Raw genomic sequence first — 18480 nt, 5'->3', positions numbered from 1 at the left:
TCCTTTTTTTAAATTGTAACATCATGTTGCTTACATGTGTTGCAATGGGTCAGCAAGACTGTCTGAATACAGCTGCATGAAGAGAAACAGACCAGAAGAGGTTTATTTTGGCAGTGGCAGGTAATTAAGTTCCTTTTCTCCAGGAAGTGTAGGTTCAAGCCCCAGCATCAAAAAGCAGTGACAGAGGTTAAAAATGGAAGACCCACACACCCACACATTAATCTTAACACTTATTTACTCAGGAGTAACTTCTTTGGTCAGTTGGTCTATAACTCTCTAGCCCATAGGTTCCTGTAGTTTGTGGTGGCTACAGTCTACTGTTTGCAACTCAGTGATGAAAAAGGAGGTTAGAGTGATAAAACATTAATCTCTCTCTCTTTGTGTTGTATAGTACATTTCTTCAACAGTGTAACCTGTGTTTGTTGCATCTTAAAAATTCAGATGCGCTTGTATCATGGATTATGTATAAGAAACAGATCTTAGTGCACTGATCTTTTAATAGGAAGTACAAAGTTCAACTGGAGGTGCGGCGATTCAAAGTATTGCACACTGTGCTATCTGAGTTTGTTTACTGAACTTACCTAATTGAGCCCCTGGCTCTGCTCTGTCATAGCAAACTGGCTCATTTTCTCAATCCACACAATCTCTGTTTTTCTCAAGGGTCAACAGAACTAAATGTGCTGCTAAATCTGCAGGACTTCAAAGCTGTTTTCTCTGCTCTCTTGCCAGGGTCATCACAGATAGCCAACTCCTATCTGCCTCCCCAGGCAAGACTTAGAGCTTTGACTGTTGGTCTGTGGTTTGCGTTCAAACTTGCAACGACCAGCAGCACAGGAGGCAACATCTACACACACAAGAGAGGAGGTAGAGAGAAAAATATGAAAAAGATATATATTGGCAAAACTGCCCTCAAAACCCAGAGAAACGGTTGCAAACATCAGAAAAGAAGGTAAGATGAGTCGGTCTGTGGAGTGTTTGGACCTCATCAGCCCCATTATTTAGAAATCCATTTCATTCATTCAGCGTAATGGAAATGGATTCTAATTAGGAGGTCATGAAAACATGATGTAGCATCCATTCATTTCCATCGTTCATCTTCATATCTTGTTTTGTATCAGCTGACATCTACTTTCAAATGCTTCACTTCATTTTACCAACAATAGTCCTTTACACCTGAAAGCCAGTAAAATATCCTTAAAAAAATCAATAGCTGTGCTCAGATATAAAATAAACCAGTATTATTTAGTGGTAAAAGCCCAGAGCACCTTTCACATTACAATCATAGGTCTCTTTGCCATGTGATTTTAGAGCATCACATGCAGCTAGTTATAATAAAGTTTTAGTTTTATTATAAGGTTCAAGGACACAAGTTTCTAAGATTCAGCAAGCTGGATGCATGAACTCCTCACTCTCTCATCTTTCTGTTGATCTATTGCAATATCTCTCTATCAGTCTCCATCCAATCATCTACAGATAATGAGCTTTAAGAGAAGATCACCAACAGCTTATTCATCTGAGAAAATGTCTGGGAAAGTATGAGATGCAAACAAGCTGGAGACCTAATGTAGAGGTTCTTGTATGTTGAATGCACAGGTTTTTATTTGGTTTGTCTAAACTAAAAACATATATAACTCTCTGTTTAGAGCTGGCTCAAGCCATTTTGGTGCCCTGGGCAAGATTAGCCAGATATGGTTTGTTTTTTTCTGTATTTATTTATTTTTTTGAGGGCTTGCAGCAGCACCCCCTCCAGTATGCGACCGCCTATGGCAAGAGCCATTACACACATTGTGTAACTGTGTTTTTTACAGTCTAACTATATTACTAAATTACTATTTTGACCACACACCTGTGCCTTTGTGCTCTGCTCCATGTTGATTGACATCAGCCTATAAACCGCACAAGTAATTTTACTTGTTATTTAGTTAATTAAGAAAGATACATGTGAGAGATCTGGTCTCCCTTCAACCTTTTAACAACCTTTTGCTGCTTGATGAAGGTTAAGAGCTCTTCAACCAAGTTAAACATTTATAGTAGTCCATTACCCGTCCCATCCCATGCTTTGACACAAGTCTATAAGTCTATCTGTGGACACAATTTTCTCTTCCTTTTGTGCCAGCTCATCGAGGCTCTGGGCCTAGATGAACTTGGAGGAGCTCTCATGGCTCCTGCTGGTCGGCAGCATTGAGCCAATGAAGCTCTCCATAAGCCAAATATCCATCAGTCTGGCAAAATGCTAAATCCCCCAGAGTGCACACTACCCCTGCTTTCCATCTCTAGCCGTTCATTGCCACATCCGTTCCCACAGTCAGTCTTGTTGTTATGTTTTCATCTATCACTCTCAAACCTGCATCAAACTCACAAATGAAAAATTGCTCCCTGGCTGGTGTGATGTTGGTGGTAGTGGTGGTGGTGTTGAGACTGTATCACTCTGGACTCTCTCTCTCTTTCACCCTCTTTGAAAGCTTACTCACACACGAAGCTGTGGTTCATTCTATATTTTCACCACTTCCTCTATGAATCACCGATGGTCTGTGCTTTTCTAATCCTTTCCTATTCTTTCAGGGATTTGATAGGGGGGTTGTGTAATGGAATTCACCATTACACCAATGGGAGCTTCTGTCCCAGCTCTACCCTCTCCCTGTGAATGGGAAATAATTAGTATTCCTCCTCCATCCATCTCCTCCTCCCCATTGGCCCTGGGACCTCTCTTACTCCAAACTGAATTACACTCCAGCTACACTTCACCCCCTTCTCTCCCTCTCACATAACAAGCATATACACTTTTTGCTCTATTGCATTTCTGCTGGGCTCTGTCTTTGTTTTCTCTCTCTCTCTGTTAGGCTTCACAAATCTGACAAACTTTGACAGCAATGTAAGTACATCTGTGTTGTGATTGTGTTGTCTTGAATCCTGTTGTCTCTACTGCCTGTTCAGCTCTTGCCACGACCACAAGGATGACCTCCGTAAGCGCCTGTCGTACACCACCCACAAACTAGAGATGGTGGAAACAGAGTTTGACTCTACTCGGCAGTATCTGGAAACTGAGCTGCGCCGGGCCCAGGAGGAACTGGAGAAATTTACAGAGAAACTTCGCAGGTGCGTATGCACAAATGCATGACGCTATTATCTATGCATGATATTATGAGATGATGAGGTGTGTAACTCTCCCGCAAGTCGAGCTGTGACGCCAAAGGCATAATAGTTGGTAAGCCCAAAGCATGCCATCATAGAGAAGAGCAAACAGTTATGGGCAGTCTCCGCTGTGGTATTAATTGTTTTGTTTGTGTTCATGTATGAAACTGAAGTAGTTGTATTAAAACTGAACAATAAGAGCAGACATAGAAAGAAAAGAAACAAAGGGAGGAGGGGTTCAGACACTGTTCAGTGATTCTACAAGCACTTTTCTTTGAGCACACTGTCTCTATAACTCCAGTCAATAAACCCTGACTTTGTTTTTCTATATTATTCTACATACTCCATATAAAATCATTTCATATTGGAATGGATGTAATCTGTTGTATGATGAGAAAAGATTCCCATATGTGAGGTTAATCTGAAGTTTTGCAGCTCAGTGTCTCTAGTAATTAAATGTAAAATATCTGAGTGATCCACATTTTTCAGTTAATCAGGCATTTTAGTTGCCAAACCCTAATCACACATATGCATCTATGCACATTTATGTACTGTATACTGTAAAGTATTTGTATGATGATTGTTAGATACCCGTTTACCAGATTTGGCCAATTCAGGCACATGTCTAATAAATAACCACCAAACAACAACAAGTAAGTGAGATGACACATGGGCTCTTTATTTATTTATTTTTTAATAAAGTATCAATGATCACAAATGAATACATTGTAATTAAAATTTCATGCAATAATGATGAACCTCAAACTCTTTTTCACTCCATTGGATAGAATCAATCATGACCTTTTGCCAGAAATATATATATTCAGATCCGGGTAGAATGCTCTTTAAATATGAATAGTGTTTTGGGACTATCTATTTGTAAAAACATCTTAATTTATTATTTTAACAGGGAGAGAAAGCTGTAGCCTAGTGCTGAGTGGATGACTAGATGAGTGGCCTTCCAGCTCTGAGTTTTAATTTAGCAGCGTGATGATCATCTCAGAGCAACAAGATTATCTGCAAATTCTGCAGAGCTCCTGGTCAGACAGAACTGAGCGTTCTCTGTGGTCACGGTATAAATAAATGTGATAAACATGCTGCTTAAAGACACTTCAAACTCTTCCGTGAAACTTGTCTGTGCCCAAAAACTTGAAAAGTTGGAAAGCAGACAGTGTGGCCATATTTGTGCGCGCCCAGGGGAGTTTCAGAGCCTTCAGGACGTGCACAAATCCCTCGTGATCAGCATAGCCCAACCACTTCTCTCTCCCTAATATTAACCAGCAGAGCGATAGGTAGAGCTAGATGAACTTCTTAATGCTCCAGTTAAATTAAATAATAAGACTGCTCAATGTTGCCACTCACGACAGTAGTTTTTACAACAAACGTCTGTCTTCTGTCAATGGTCCACTCTCGATTTCATTTATGCTCCTTCTTTATCTTCTCAAATCTCTTTCAGCTTTTAGTTTTATGCTTTTTGTATCCACTGACACATCAGTCTGGTTAATGGAGCCGTGCTGCAAATGTTGGTTTATCAACACTCTCTTAGGCGTGAGAAGCAACCGATGTGAAAATGTGACCCTGAAGGTTACATAATAAAAGACACCAGAAACAAGTTAACAAATAAGAGCCAAGAGGTTCTGTTCCATTAAGCTCACTAATGCACTAGAAGTCTTACGAGAAGATAAAATAAAAGAAGAGCAAGAGACAGAGCGCAGGAAGTACAAAAGCAAAAGGGAATTAAGGAAGAAAATGCATTAAAGCTTAAAGCATTAGTCTTCAGCTGCAGAGTCGATGCTACTGGTCGGCTTCTGCATGTTTACTGATTTTCTATCATAAAATATTTATGGACTTTTTCATGATTGCATATTTTTTTCTTACTATCTACTTCTGTGGCACTAAAACATATCATCAGCATTTTTTTACTGTTTTATTTCAACAGTCCTGAGTGATCTTTAAATCTGAGTCAGTTCTTAAAATATCCTGCAAATCCCCTCAGAGATCCATCATCATGCACTGATGCTGTAATTTATTTATTTCTCTGTGTTTTTATTTTTCTGTTTTTGTCATTTATGAACAGTAAAACAGTAAAATAGTCATCTGATGTTGTAAATAGTTGTTTTAACAGGCCATAATTCTTTTTGTTTAGGATCCAGAGTAGCTATGCAGCTTTACAGCGGATCAACCAGGATTTGGAGGACAAGATGCACAGGACGGTAAGGAAGCCCCGCTGAAGCATTTGCACTTTTTACTGATTGTTGTTGTTGTCAGGTTTATCTTTAATTGGCCAACCTTTACTTGACATGCTCAACGATTTAAGTTTGAGCATTTGTCTTTACTTTATATCTGAGAACCTCCTTTACAGGGTTCGGAGTCAGGGTTTGGAGGCGATTGAGTTTCCGTTAACAGTTTCTTTTGACTAAAACCATTTATTATTATTCAGCCTTGTAAAAAACAGTTTTAATCATCACTTTTATTTGGTGTCTTCAGAGTTTATTGCCATTTTTCCTTCATGTTTCAGTTGATATTATTGAGAGATGGAAAGAAAAGGATAATTGAACTGTGGACATTAGTTTGGCACATCTATGATGAAATACGTTTATATCTAGTATGTACATGTACAGTGTAAGGTAGGAGAAGCGATGGAAGTAAATGTATACTTCTTCCCTTTAACTGTCATAAAAGATATAAGAAGATAATGGGATAAAGGTGATGTGAACTCCAACACATACTTCTACACACACACAAAGCCAAACAGCTTTTGAACCAAACCTTGACCAGGAATCATTTATTTGAGAACAGGAAGTACTGTGGTTATGAGGATGCCAGCGAGTTCTTGTTCTAGAGAGTCAGATAGTTTATATGATTATATGAGTTTATTTTTCTTCTTTTCATTATATGTTTCACCAGTTGAACAAAAACATCCAAAACAAATTCTTGGCAGCAACTGTTTCCTGAACTCACCTCAACTATTTATGACCTTTGAAGTTAAAGCCGAGAGAAAATAAACATATTTTCCACCGTACACATACAATCTTTCTTCTCACGTGGAATTGTTAGATTATAGAAAGATATTCTTGGTTAAAACTGAACAAGTCAACAGTAGTTGAAGCATGAGATGTGACACCTTTATTTTGACAGTCAATTTTTTCCTTAACATGACCAAAGACACAGTAATACACAGTACACAGTGTTTATCTTTTAGTCGCCTACAACTGCATATGGGAAAAAGTTTTCTTGCAGCTCTTTTGCACTGTAGACACACTCTGCACATCGATCCACCAAACGAGGGTAATGTAATGTAATCGGCATCCATTTCCACATGTAGCTTAATGAGTGTATTAAGAGTTTGGAACCATGCTGAGAGGTTTTAACCTCTATTGGGAAGATAACTGGAAAAGTGCTAGACGAGTTTAAAGGTGAGAGGCAGGAAGAAAGACAAACTACTGATAAACACACAAGCTTCAGCTCGTCAAATACAGTGCTCATATCAAATGACATAATGATAAACTATAGTCTAGTGTGTGCCAGATAATTTAAGAGTGATAATGACATTTACTGTCTCTGCTCTTTCGCTCTAACTCTCGCTCTGCCTCTTGTCTGAGAAATGAGAAATCTACTATAATCGATTTGAACACACCTGTTTAGCAGCAGAAGCACTCTCATCTCTCTCAAAGCAATTACATGATCAAAGACAGGGAGCGCAATCAATGTCCAAAGTAATTGGTCTTACCTGCCATGCAGCCCTGTTAGAAAACTATTATAGCTAACTGCGGTTCTGGTCACCTCGGCAGTAGCTGTCCAATCACATCAGGTTGAGAGGTTTCCTGAGCGTTTTCCCTCTCCCGCCCCTGGTTTTAGGATTTATCAGCCAGAATCGCTGCAGAAGATGTGCTGGCTCTACAGCAGAGCCCATCCTTATAACTTACTGTATCTTAATTAAAATGGATTATAATCTCATCAGAAGTTTGGTCCGTAGGGCTTGAAGACTGTGTGAAAGTATCAGAGTGCAAGCCAGTAGCAAAAACATTTACCCATGGGTGCCTAATAGTGGGATACTATAAAATGCACTTTGTAGTCAGCTGATTTTCATAGTGCATGTTGCTTTTCTGTCTATTCCTCACTATAAAAATCCAGCGTGTGCATATATATATTTGCACTTTATATGTGATTATATGTGTGATTGATGTGCACATTATATGTGACTGGAAGCAGGAGATGGTTATATTAGCATGGAGACTCAAGGCAGGGGGTGATGTATGCATGTTTTAACTAGTTCTTGAGCGACAGGTTATCTGCTGTTTGTCTTGCGACCTTATGGAGATGAAACCACTTCTTACCACTATGATTAATTGGGTGAAGTGACCCTTTAAAGTAAGCAGTCACTAGTGTGAATACCTACGTTTTCAAATAATAGTGATTTTCTGGGTGTGTCTTTCGGTGAATTCATGCATGTCGGGGGCTCAGTGAGGTAAAAAGATTGTAATAAATCAACCGAGACATTAAACACCGTACTGTACGTTCAGATGACAGCCATTTACAACAGCGTCTGTGTTTCGGTATTTGCAGCCTATTATTTGTGATGTTCCTGTGTAATCCTTAGTGCTTTGTCATGCCATGAATAAACTGAGAGCCTGAAATGTCTTTCATCATGGATCATTCCTCTCATACAACACACATCAGTGTATTCTAGTCATGTGAAAATGATGGTGCAAACTGTTGGCTTTCAAAGGGATTGTCTCTCTAGCAGAGAGCCTTGGTGTAGCAAATCGGTCTTCATGGCAGGAGACAGTTTAGGGTTCTTTTTTAGCGACAGGCCTCATTGGGATTGCCATTTCTTTTGATGTCATGTCATGCAATGGCATTTCAAGGGGGAAACATGTTCTTTTGTAGAAGACAGTGCAGGCAGACAGTGATAAAGGCAGCTCCAATCAAATCAGAGACGTGATTAAAAGTTCTGAGACGCCCGAACTGGCAAGGTCAATGGAAAAACAGTAAAGACTGAAACGAATTCATAAAGAGAAAAGCGAGAAAGTAACACCTAGAAGAACTGACAAGATGCACAGTGTGATGACATTGGAGAGGTTGTACTCCATGTGGATCAAGAGGGAGCTGATTTGATGTGTAGATAAACAGTGCTACAGAAGAAGCTGGAAGAATACATTTCTGTCTCCACATTAAAGAAAATACGCTGTAGCTTTGGCAGAGCTGGTGTTGGACTAGTTATAGCTTGGTGCCTGTGAGACAGTTTAGTGGGAGTTCAAATTAATCTTTCAGCCTCTTGTGAGACACTGCTGGTGCAAGCAGAAAAGAAAGATTTGCATACAATTGTTAGTCAGGTAGCTTGTTGTCCTCCCAAAATACACCACAGCCTATGAGAGAAAGGATGGAGGATGAATTCAAGTTGTACTACTAGAAAAACTACCAGCACTTCTAATTATATTAGTTAAAATACTTACAGATATATATATATAATACAGTTTTATATAATTCTAACTATGAAGTTTACGATTAATATATGTATAGTGTTTTATCTTATATTTTTCTATTAAAATACGCCGGACATTTGTAATTCATTTGTGAAGGAGCTGTCCATGGTACTGAAGGTCATTGTGGTTCTAAATACTCAATGACTGTTCTGTATAATGTGCACTTCATCTGCAGTTGTCACTGCTAAAGACAGCTGCTGTGAGTAAAGTTGACTTAATAATCAGAAGTATTACAGAAAAAAAATTACTGTGAAATAATACAGTACAAATAACGTACTTTTACTTTGTTTTAATGAAAATGGTTGATTTCTGGCCTCGGCCGGACCTCGCCAGACATGTAAACGGTCCCTCAGAGCAACAGCAACAGCAACAGAGACAGTAACAACTTTGATTGGTCCACTTGGTAAATAATAAAATGTATATTATACATGATAGCTATAGCATGTTGTTGTCAATCATGTAATGTTTTATAAAAGAACCAGATAAGTTCCATTCAGACTGAAATGTCATTTTTAGGTGAAATATTAAGTAAATTTAAGAAATCTTAACTGCAAAAGTATAACAATATATTGATAATCAGCAACATAAATTAAAAAAGATTTTTCTACTGGTCTGAAAAATCATGTAATAGTAAGTCATCAGTCAGGACTCAATAACTCACTGCGGTCATTATGTGTACTAAATAAATAATAACCCAATTAAACATTTGATCAATAGAACAGTCAATAATGAAATACGACTGCTAGATCCAGCCCCCGTGAGGCTGCTGTGTTTACCGTTGTTTTTGGTGTGCAGTACATTTATATCTACAACTGTAGATTTGTTTGTCTATTGCCCGTCACAGTCTCCATTATTTCTGTAGGCTCTGTCTAATCTCTGGGGCATCTCATCATTTAGTAGCCAAGCCTCAATAATAAAAAAAACATAAAATGATCAATAATATTTATTACAGGATCAATACTTTTCATTTTATCACGTTTGGCAGCTGACATCTAAATAAAACATGGAACATATACAAAAAGTGTATATGAGAATAAACAGAAAGGGACATTTTTACATAAACCTTGTTTTTTTTTGTATAAGTAGTATTAAAGTGCTGTTTTTGAAGTTACAGGTTCCCATAAAATAATAAATGTAAGTGAGAGACGTGTCTTTATGTTGCTTTGCATGAGAATACCTCTCTGTGCTGTATGTGTTGCTCTTCTCTTCAATAAGCAGCAACAAGGGCAGACTGCAGTGCACCAATTAGTGCCATCAGTACCGCTGTGGTTAATCAAAACTTTTCAATGAAATGTACAAATTACACACCACAGAGCGGTGTCATAGTGACACCCAGCAGAACTATTTACTGGGGAATTTTCCTGCACCAGAAAAAGCAGGTTGGGCAATAAACCAGAAGCAGTATCAATAATAAAATCTGGTGTTTTCATTGCACAAATTTCATAGCTTACCATACATATGGGAGAAAAGTGTTTCCATTGAGTACAACTACAACAAGCTCATAAATGCAGTTTTCTTGTCACGAAGAGTATCCAACCAGTGTCCGTCTTCACACCAGCAACAATGACTCTAATCCCAACAAATAAAATGTTTGAGTGGAGTCATATGGTGACTGTGATGGATCTCTCAGTGCTTCAGAAAATGTAATGTGAGGTATATATCTATCCATTTCATTTTCTGCCATTTATTTGGCGTCAACCTGCAGGCTGCAAGCTAAGCAAGATAGTCCAGATGTCCCTGTCCCCTGACACATTTCCCAGCCCCTCTTGGAGGACCTTAGGGTGTTACCAGATGAGATATACAACTTTGTCACTGTTCTGAGTCTCCCCTGGAGGTCTCCTACTAGTTGGTCATGCATGAAACACTTCCAAAGGGAAGGAGGCATCCCAAGCTCTTAGCATCTCTACTTTGAGCACCCCCCACATTTCTCTACTCCTTACAGTAAATGGAGGAAACTCATTTGAAGTGAGGGTTGGAATATAGCTTGACTGGTAAATATTGAAGCCACACCAATCTGTCTGTCAGTCTTTCATTGTCATTTTACTTTCAGTTGTGAACAAGACACAGAGATACAAAACCTTAAACTCCTGAACGTGCGCAGCAATTCAGTCCCAATGTAGAAGAAGCAATCCACCATTTACCAAATCATGACCACAGAGTTGGAGGTGCTGAGTCTCATCCAGCAGCCTCATATTTGGCTGCAGACCACCCCAGTGCAAGCTGGAGTTCCCCAAACTGGACACTTTCCATTCTGTGTCTGCACCTTTTTCATTAGTCATAAACAGAAACTGACGAAGGACGACTCTGATGGCACCAAACAACAGTAAATGTTAAATGGACCAGATGATAAGATGCAAGCCTCCCCAAGCGACATGTTTTTAAGCCTTCTCCACCAAAGTCCACCAAATACACATAAACTGCAAACTCCCAGTACTCACTGGAATAACTACAGAGTTATTCCCCATTGCTCCTCGGAAACTTGAGGTGTAAGCTTTCCTACAGAAAGGTGCGGTACTGGACATGTGACTTCTAAAACCACCAGAATAGTCCTAGATGCAAGGTTCAATTTCATCTTTTATCCATTATACCAGTTACACGCTTGTATTACTGGAATATTAGCTTCTTCTCCCACCCTCCTTTTGTATCCGTTGGCTGACTTTTTGGGGTCTCCAGAATCCGTTTTGTTCACGACTTTAGCCATCCTTGGTGTCTTTACGTGAAAATCCTCTGTAATGAGGTTAGAAAATCTAATTTACTCCTTTTCTGTCCCCCACCACCAAGAAAATAAGACTCTACTATTAAATGGGACTGAATTTTTTATTTTTTTGCTCTACTCTGTGAACCACAGTCTTCAGTAATTGCATCTCATGGGGTTTAGGCTTCATTTGTTGTCCAGTGAAGAGGAAGAATCTGCAACAGAATACCTCAAACAAACTGAGGGTGTCTTAGGAAAAACTGACATATTTTGCACTGTTTATGCTCGGTGCACTAAACAAATCCTCCCGATCAATAATTGAAACAAGACAACAAGAAAAAAAAAACAAAATGCTAAAAGTTTTGTATTCATTGTTACTGTTTTATTCCATAGAATATTCAAATCAGTCAGGCTTCACATTTACATTTAGTCATTTGGGAGACGCATTTATCCAAAGTGACTTTCAAGGTACAATGTTACCACAACACTTTTCAGCCACTTCCACGCTTTAAAGGTGCGTTCACTGCTCATCTTCACCTTTTGCTCACTAATTAGAAGAAACCTGCAGATGCGGATTTAGAAACGACTAAAACAGGCAGCAGCGAGCCTCCGAACGTGCTGAGGAACATCTCCCCTCCTCCACTGGGTCAATGCGCTTAAGATGCGATAGTTAAAATGTGCATATTAATTTTTCTGCTCTTCCCTATGTGTGACACCAACTGATAAGAACGTCTTGGTGATAGCCTGTGTATCCAACACTGTGTGACTGGTCGAGATAGCAACAATCAGTGTGCACAGCTGTGATTCTTCTGCTAGCCGTAACGCTTTAATTAAATTCACACTTCCTCCCTATTCCCAAAATACACTGCAAGATCATGTTCATCACATCAAGCCTATTAACACTGCCCTCTGTTCATTTTTAGTCGATACGCACTGTAGGTAGACCCTGTTTCTAATTGTGCCTCTAATAATGTGCAAGTGGAGCAGCAGTACTGTGAGTTAGAAGATCCAGGAGATCACTGAGAAGTTATCAAAGCCAGCAGCTATAGTGGGAAGGGAAAAAAAAGATAGCTTCTGGCTTCAAAGTGGCAGATTCACACTTTCTGCCACATGTAGGCTCACTGCAGCTAGCATCACACCTAACCTTACTCCAAGTCTGAAACACATTTAGCACAACATGACCAGAGACGAATCAGATATTAAAGCTGAATCTGCCTGTTGGATACTGTATCATTATTTATACATGCTAGTATTAAGACATTGTTGAAGTTAATCACTAAATATAGGTGTAAAAGCATTTAGTCAAACGTAAGTAGTAAATCTGCAGTTTTGATCAAATCTGATCACATTAACCAGCAATGTATTAAGTTATAAGGGTATTATGATTATTAACCACTGAGTGAGAAATCCATTAAAACATCATGTTAACAGGGAGCAATTACATATTTGATCTCTAATGCCCTGATGTGGTCATCTGCACTGTCAGCATTACTAAATATGAATTGAAATCCAGAGTAATGAGCTGGAGAACGAGTGCCAGCCAGCTGCATGTCTCGACAGCTGATTAATGAGACCCTAACAGAATTGGATTTGAATATCAATGCTGGCCTACTGCTTAAACTGACATTAATTGCCACCTATTAGACGGGCTCTGCACTTTTGTATTTCAAAACAATCACCGCCATTGAGAGATTAGAAGGGAGAAGGGTGGGAGGCCAAGCGACTCCTCGGAGTTGGATCATTTGTCAGCTGGTGCTGTGCAGCAATAGCCAATGTATTTTACTATTATTACTCTGTGTGAGTGTGTGTGTGTGTGTGAGGCATCGAAAGATTACTTTGCAGACAGAATCCACTACTGGGCGCTAGAGACCGCAATGTCACTAAATCTAAATGATGACAATTAACAAACTCACTGAAATAATCTCAATGAATTTATTTTATTTCCACAACATCCTGGACTTGGTTTAGAGCTTTTGACTTTAGCACACAGTTTTCATTTGTAGATGGAGTTTGCTGCTCATTCTCAATGAATTGTAGATGTTAGGTTGCATGATTCTTAGCACCTGCAGTACATCTATCTAATAACCAAGCTAACAGTCTACCTCGTTAGTTTAATGTAGGTTCATGTTCTACCTTGAAGGTTAGGGCCACCGAAACAACTCAAAACAAACCTCAGAACACTGAAGATGTGCCAGACGTCAGGACAATGTGGCGAACAGTTGATGAGATAAATGTAGGCAGACATCACTATCATTAGGCTGTGCTGTTAGTGGGGCTGAAATGTCACTCCACCACAGTCATTTTGCATTTCTTTGACAGTAATCGCTGAAAATGGAATGAGTGTTTCATTTATCTTTCTCCCCAACTCGCACTCTCCCTTTTTTTTTCCCTCTCACCCCCTCTATTTCTCTTACTCCCAGAGTAATTGATATGATACGCGCTCTGGCAAGTGTAATCTTCTTTTAATTAAGACCTGCTGCTGGCACCGGCTTCACACTGATACTGACTTACGGCTTTCTTCCTCTCATTTTTCTTCCCCTCTTCTATCATCTTATTTTCCCTCTGTTGGTCTTCCAACTTTGGCTCCCACATCGTTCTCTTGTTATCTCAACACTCAACTCTTTCCCCTAACCCTGTAACTCTCCCCTTATCATCTATTGTCTTCCTTTGTCTTTTTCCCCCCCAATTTCTCTCCTGCCTTTTTGATTCTCCTACGCTGCAGTCTCAGCTCCATGAAGAGGAAAAGAGAGCCCTCAGCAGGGAGATCATCGTCCTCAACAACCACCTCATGGAAGCGAAGATCACCATTAATAAGCTCAGAGAGGACAACGTGAGTACCCAAGACTCCATCATTTATTATGGGCTCCCACTGACATCCCTGCCGTCGTTGTGCTAACATAAAGTAAGACTAATGTAAATCACATATCACAGTACAGTACAGTTGATGGCCAAGGTATATTTCACCTGTAGATTCACAAATTCAGCAGAAGCTTCAGGTGTTCGGGGCCACAGAGACGCAGAGGTGGTTTCTTTCCTTCAGTCAGTAGTCAGTAATTTAGCCTCATCAGCAGTAAAACATCAGTTCATGTGTATCTAGTCTTACTAAAAATGTCATATTTATTGTATTACTGCAACATCCTGCATATTTGTGCTTCAAGGCGCCACAGCATAAACAGGAATGAACTCTAACCCGCTGGACGTTTTATAGGGATTATAGTAAAACCAAAGGGCATCCTCAGGGCTGCACAGACCAGACCAGGGCAAGGGGCAAACTAGTGCCTCACTCTGTCTGAAGTAACTTTACTAGTATTTCTCCTGGGGCTGCAGGTTAGGTTAAATTTCTCTCTGTGGTCTACAGTACTATTAGCTATTAGCATCAATTGGGCCTGATTGAAGTCAAGGTTCATTATCAGGCTGTGGAAAATGTCCTATTATAGTTAACGGTGAGCTGGCTAGAGAGCTGGTAACGCTAAAGAAAATGTTTTATATTCATATTATTGTAAATGAAAGAAGTCAAATCAATTCAAACCACAATTGGCTGTTACCATGGATGTATTACTAAATGGTTTTATCTAATCATTTCAGAAAAGCAATCAAAATGGAACACAAAGAAACAAAAACTAAACTAAATCCTTGAGGGTTTATTTGTCATTTGAAACACAAGAAGAAACAAAACACACAAACTCACATTAACTAAGACATCACCAAGGTCTCATAGGTCTATTTGAACAGTCCACTAAAACGACAGGGTGTCCAAAATGTCCCCTGGCAAGAAAATGAAGTGATTCACACAGCAGTCACTGTTAACTGGTGGGGGGAGCAGAAACCTGCCAAAGAGAAGGCTTTGATGTTGTGGGAAGTACTGTCAGGGCAGCGGTGTTACCGATGTACAGGGAGGCTACAGAACAGCGAGTACTGACCTTCATCAGTGGATGAATTTAACAGAGGAAGGAAAGGAAAGAGCTAAACCAGCTAACCTCCCACACACATGCATAAAAACACCAAACAACTAAACCAAGCATCTGCTGTGCCACCTGACCACCCTCACTCTGCTCTGAAACTGGAAATCTACTAAAAAACATCTACTACAGAACAAAAGTGCAGTGAAAGAGATAAATAGTGGTGTACTCGCTTCCTGGCTGGAAGGTGGTGATAAGTGAATGCACTGTGTTGGACAACTCTAATAAAACTACTGAAACTGTGCTGGGGAAATAAGACATAGAGCATTATAAATAAAATGTTTGGAGGTATAATTAAGATCCTGCAAACCCCTGATATCACCTAGTGGAAAAATATATTAATTATACTCTATCAGTGTAAATGGAGGACTTTGTTCCTTTGGTCTGACGGGTCACTAAATCAATGAAATGCCCAATCCATTACGCCTCTTTTCCCAAACTATGTACTGCATCATTTATTTAGAAATCTATGCTACATATGTGTTTCACACAAGTGTTACCACAAATGTGCCAGGTTTCTCATTTGGCTTCCCCATGATCCATATAGAATACTTTATAAACTGCTCAGCAGATTGATAAAAGTTATTTTTGCTTTTGCTCAACAGTAACATTACATAAATAAAATTTAAACTACTTCCCCCAGAAATCCTTAGTAATTATAAAATAATTTAACCACAATTAGAAGGCCATAATCAAGTGTTTCAGATTTTTCCCAGGGGCTGTCAAAAGCTTATTGAACCATCAGGCTGCCAAAATGAACACATTTCTAAAGCATTCAATTATTGACTTGAGATTCCCTTTCTGCTTCTTACAGGACCTGTATAGGAAAGACTGCAATCTGGCAGCCCAGCTGCTGCAGTGCTCCAAGTCTCATTACAGAGTACACAAGATGTCTGAGGTGAGCTCCCCAACACCGTCACTGCTACAAAAGCATGAATGTGTTCATTCAAATCTATGCTGCAGCAAAAGGGTTTAAGAATAAATTAAACATAAATTAAAAAATACTACAAATTGAGAGCGAGTTATTAGTGTTGGCTTCCTGCAAAGTAGCAGGGAGAGCTTAATGGATAGTTACATGAACTTGCTGTGTTTTATTAGTGTTCTGATGATTTCTGTAATGGAGAGAGGTTCACTCTGTTGTTTCAGTGTACCATAAAAATTCTTGATGAGTGGTTTTCACAATAAGACAGAGTCACAGTGCTCATGGCCTCTTCAGTCTGACTGATGAAAGTCTGCTGTCTGAAGTGCCATCTGTCTGGATCCCGGCTGTGCATAATGAATCAATGAAAGAACATCTAAAACGACACCTGATGCACAAAAGAATAAAAGAGATAAGGGCTGATAACCGACTGAAGCATTATATATACAGATACATGTGACTATTTGACTATTCATTAGCAATGAGATAAATGAAACAGGACAATAAAGTCAACGTAGACCTAGATAATGTTTAGAGAACGTGTTTTCAGATTATCTTGAAATGCAGATTTATTGAAATAAAAACGTGGACATCACAATGTGAAGGTGAACTAAACTAAACTAAACCCATATAACTTGCTGCAGTGGCTAAAAAAGTGCAAATAATTGGATAATGGTCAATAACCAGCTAACAACTCTGTATGATATAATCACATAAAGGTTTTGTCACTGATACATTACAATAATCACCGCAGGTCTTAGTATTACAGTTGCCCAGCATCTTAAGAAAACACATGCAAATTGACAAAACTTATGCAAAATAAGAAAATGATGTCAACAGTTCAACAAGAACCTTTGTTTGAATAATTACTACAAATTCTGAACCGATAAATATCATTATAATCAGTTTGTGGTCAGTCGTAGCAGTAACGTAAGTAAGGAGGGGAGAGGCTCAGTAAATGGTCAGAGACAGCACTGGACTGTGAAGGCTATTTTGGAGACTACAACTTCCTGTGTTCACCATGTGATACTGACCCATAAGGCATGTTTCCTGTAAACAAGACCGACTATAAAACAATGTGAAAACTGCAACTTAACTCTTTGTATTACCAGAATTTGACCTACTTGGTCTAATGTTATTTGAAAACTCTAGAAGAGCTGTTTTTGATTAGTTTATTTTATCACAGGTTTATTAAGAGAGCTGGATACGGTGCTGCCTCCTGCTCTTTAGCCAATGTTTTCCTGTGACCACTTTCAACACCCTACAGCCCAAAAAGCATTTTGTCAATTGGCTATTGTGCTAAAAGAGACATCTGTGAAACCATTGAAAAACAAATAAAGTCTGATTGATTTTATTCTTTCTATTATGAATTACATCAATGTCTTCACAATGTAAAGCCTGAGAGAATGTGCAGATGGGACCGAAGCAGTGATAAAACACAGAAACCCTCATCTGCAGAACATGGAGGCAAATCTGAAAATCTTTTTCAGACACGTGGTTGGATGCCATGTTCGAGTCCCGAATCCAGCTCTTACAATTCCACATTTGGGTCATTTTATGGCTTTAATCTTGAAGAATTAAGGTTGTTTTTTTGAGCCATTGAACAAATTTGAACAGGGTTTGTATGTGTTAATGCTGTCACATGGATTAACACTGCAGAACTATGACTGTTAATTAAGACTTGCCTCAGATAGAACCTAATGCTGAGCTAGCTTACGTGGAGCACACACTCCAACAGCCTCACCTACTTTCCATCTCTTTTCCCTCTGGGAGAGGCAGCGGCTGCTAAAAATAGCCTCCACTTAAAAGATACAGGTTATTTTATGCCGAGGCGAGCTTCTATTTCTTAACAAAGCCAAGTCAGTATTTTATCTTTTTTTTAAATTCCCAGCTGGAGACCCAGAGCACTGGCTTAATTTGAATCTAAGCCAGTCTCTGTGGAACTGATATTTGTTTGATGGTAGACAGAAGAAAGACACGTTAAAAAAAAAAAAAAGACACAGAGAGGGAATGAGCGCTTTTTTGTTGAAAAGGCAGTGGAGCAAGGGAGGGGAGATGAAAGGAGAAAGAAAGGGAGAAGAGAGAGAACCCAGTGTGGTGGTAGCAGCTCCTGCTGACCCTGACCAGCTTTAATAGGCACAAAGAACCAGTCTGTAATTGACAGGAACAGTTTTCCCAACTGTGAGCCAATCAAACAGATTATGTGTCTGTGTGAGAGATGGAAAAAGAGACAGATGGGAAGAGACAGAGTACATTCGGAAATCTAAGAAATGTTTAATTTAAATTGAG

General features: G+C 39.2%; 1 protein-coding gene across 1 annotated transcript in view; it reads left to right on the top strand.

Moving 5' to 3' along the window:
* LOC113148276 (brain-enriched guanylate kinase-associated protein) overlaps positions 1-18480 on the top strand; it is a 32248-nt gene that overhangs the window by 10514 nt on the left and 3254 nt on the right. Inside the window, exons 2-6 of the mRNA XM_026339912.1 lie at positions 730-949; positions 2935-3096; positions 5279-5345; positions 14036-14143; positions 16087-16170. Coding sequence (XP_026195697.1) covers positions 879-949; positions 2935-3096; positions 5279-5345; positions 14036-14143; positions 16087-16170 — 492 coding nt within the window. The 5' untranslated portion in view covers positions 730-878. The remainder of the gene's footprint in view (positions 1-729; positions 950-2934; positions 3097-5278; positions 5346-14035; positions 14144-16086; positions 16171-18480) is intronic.

The sequence above is a fragment of the Anabas testudineus genome, chromosome 22 (assembly GCF_900324465.2).
Source record: "Anabas testudineus chromosome 22, fAnaTes1.2, whole genome shotgun sequence".
NCBI lineage: Eukaryota > Metazoa > Chordata > Actinopteri > Anabantiformes > Anabantidae > Anabas > Anabas testudineus.
The sequence above is the reverse complement of the archived record's forward strand: the minus strand, read 5'-3'. Positions and strand labels throughout refer to the sequence as shown.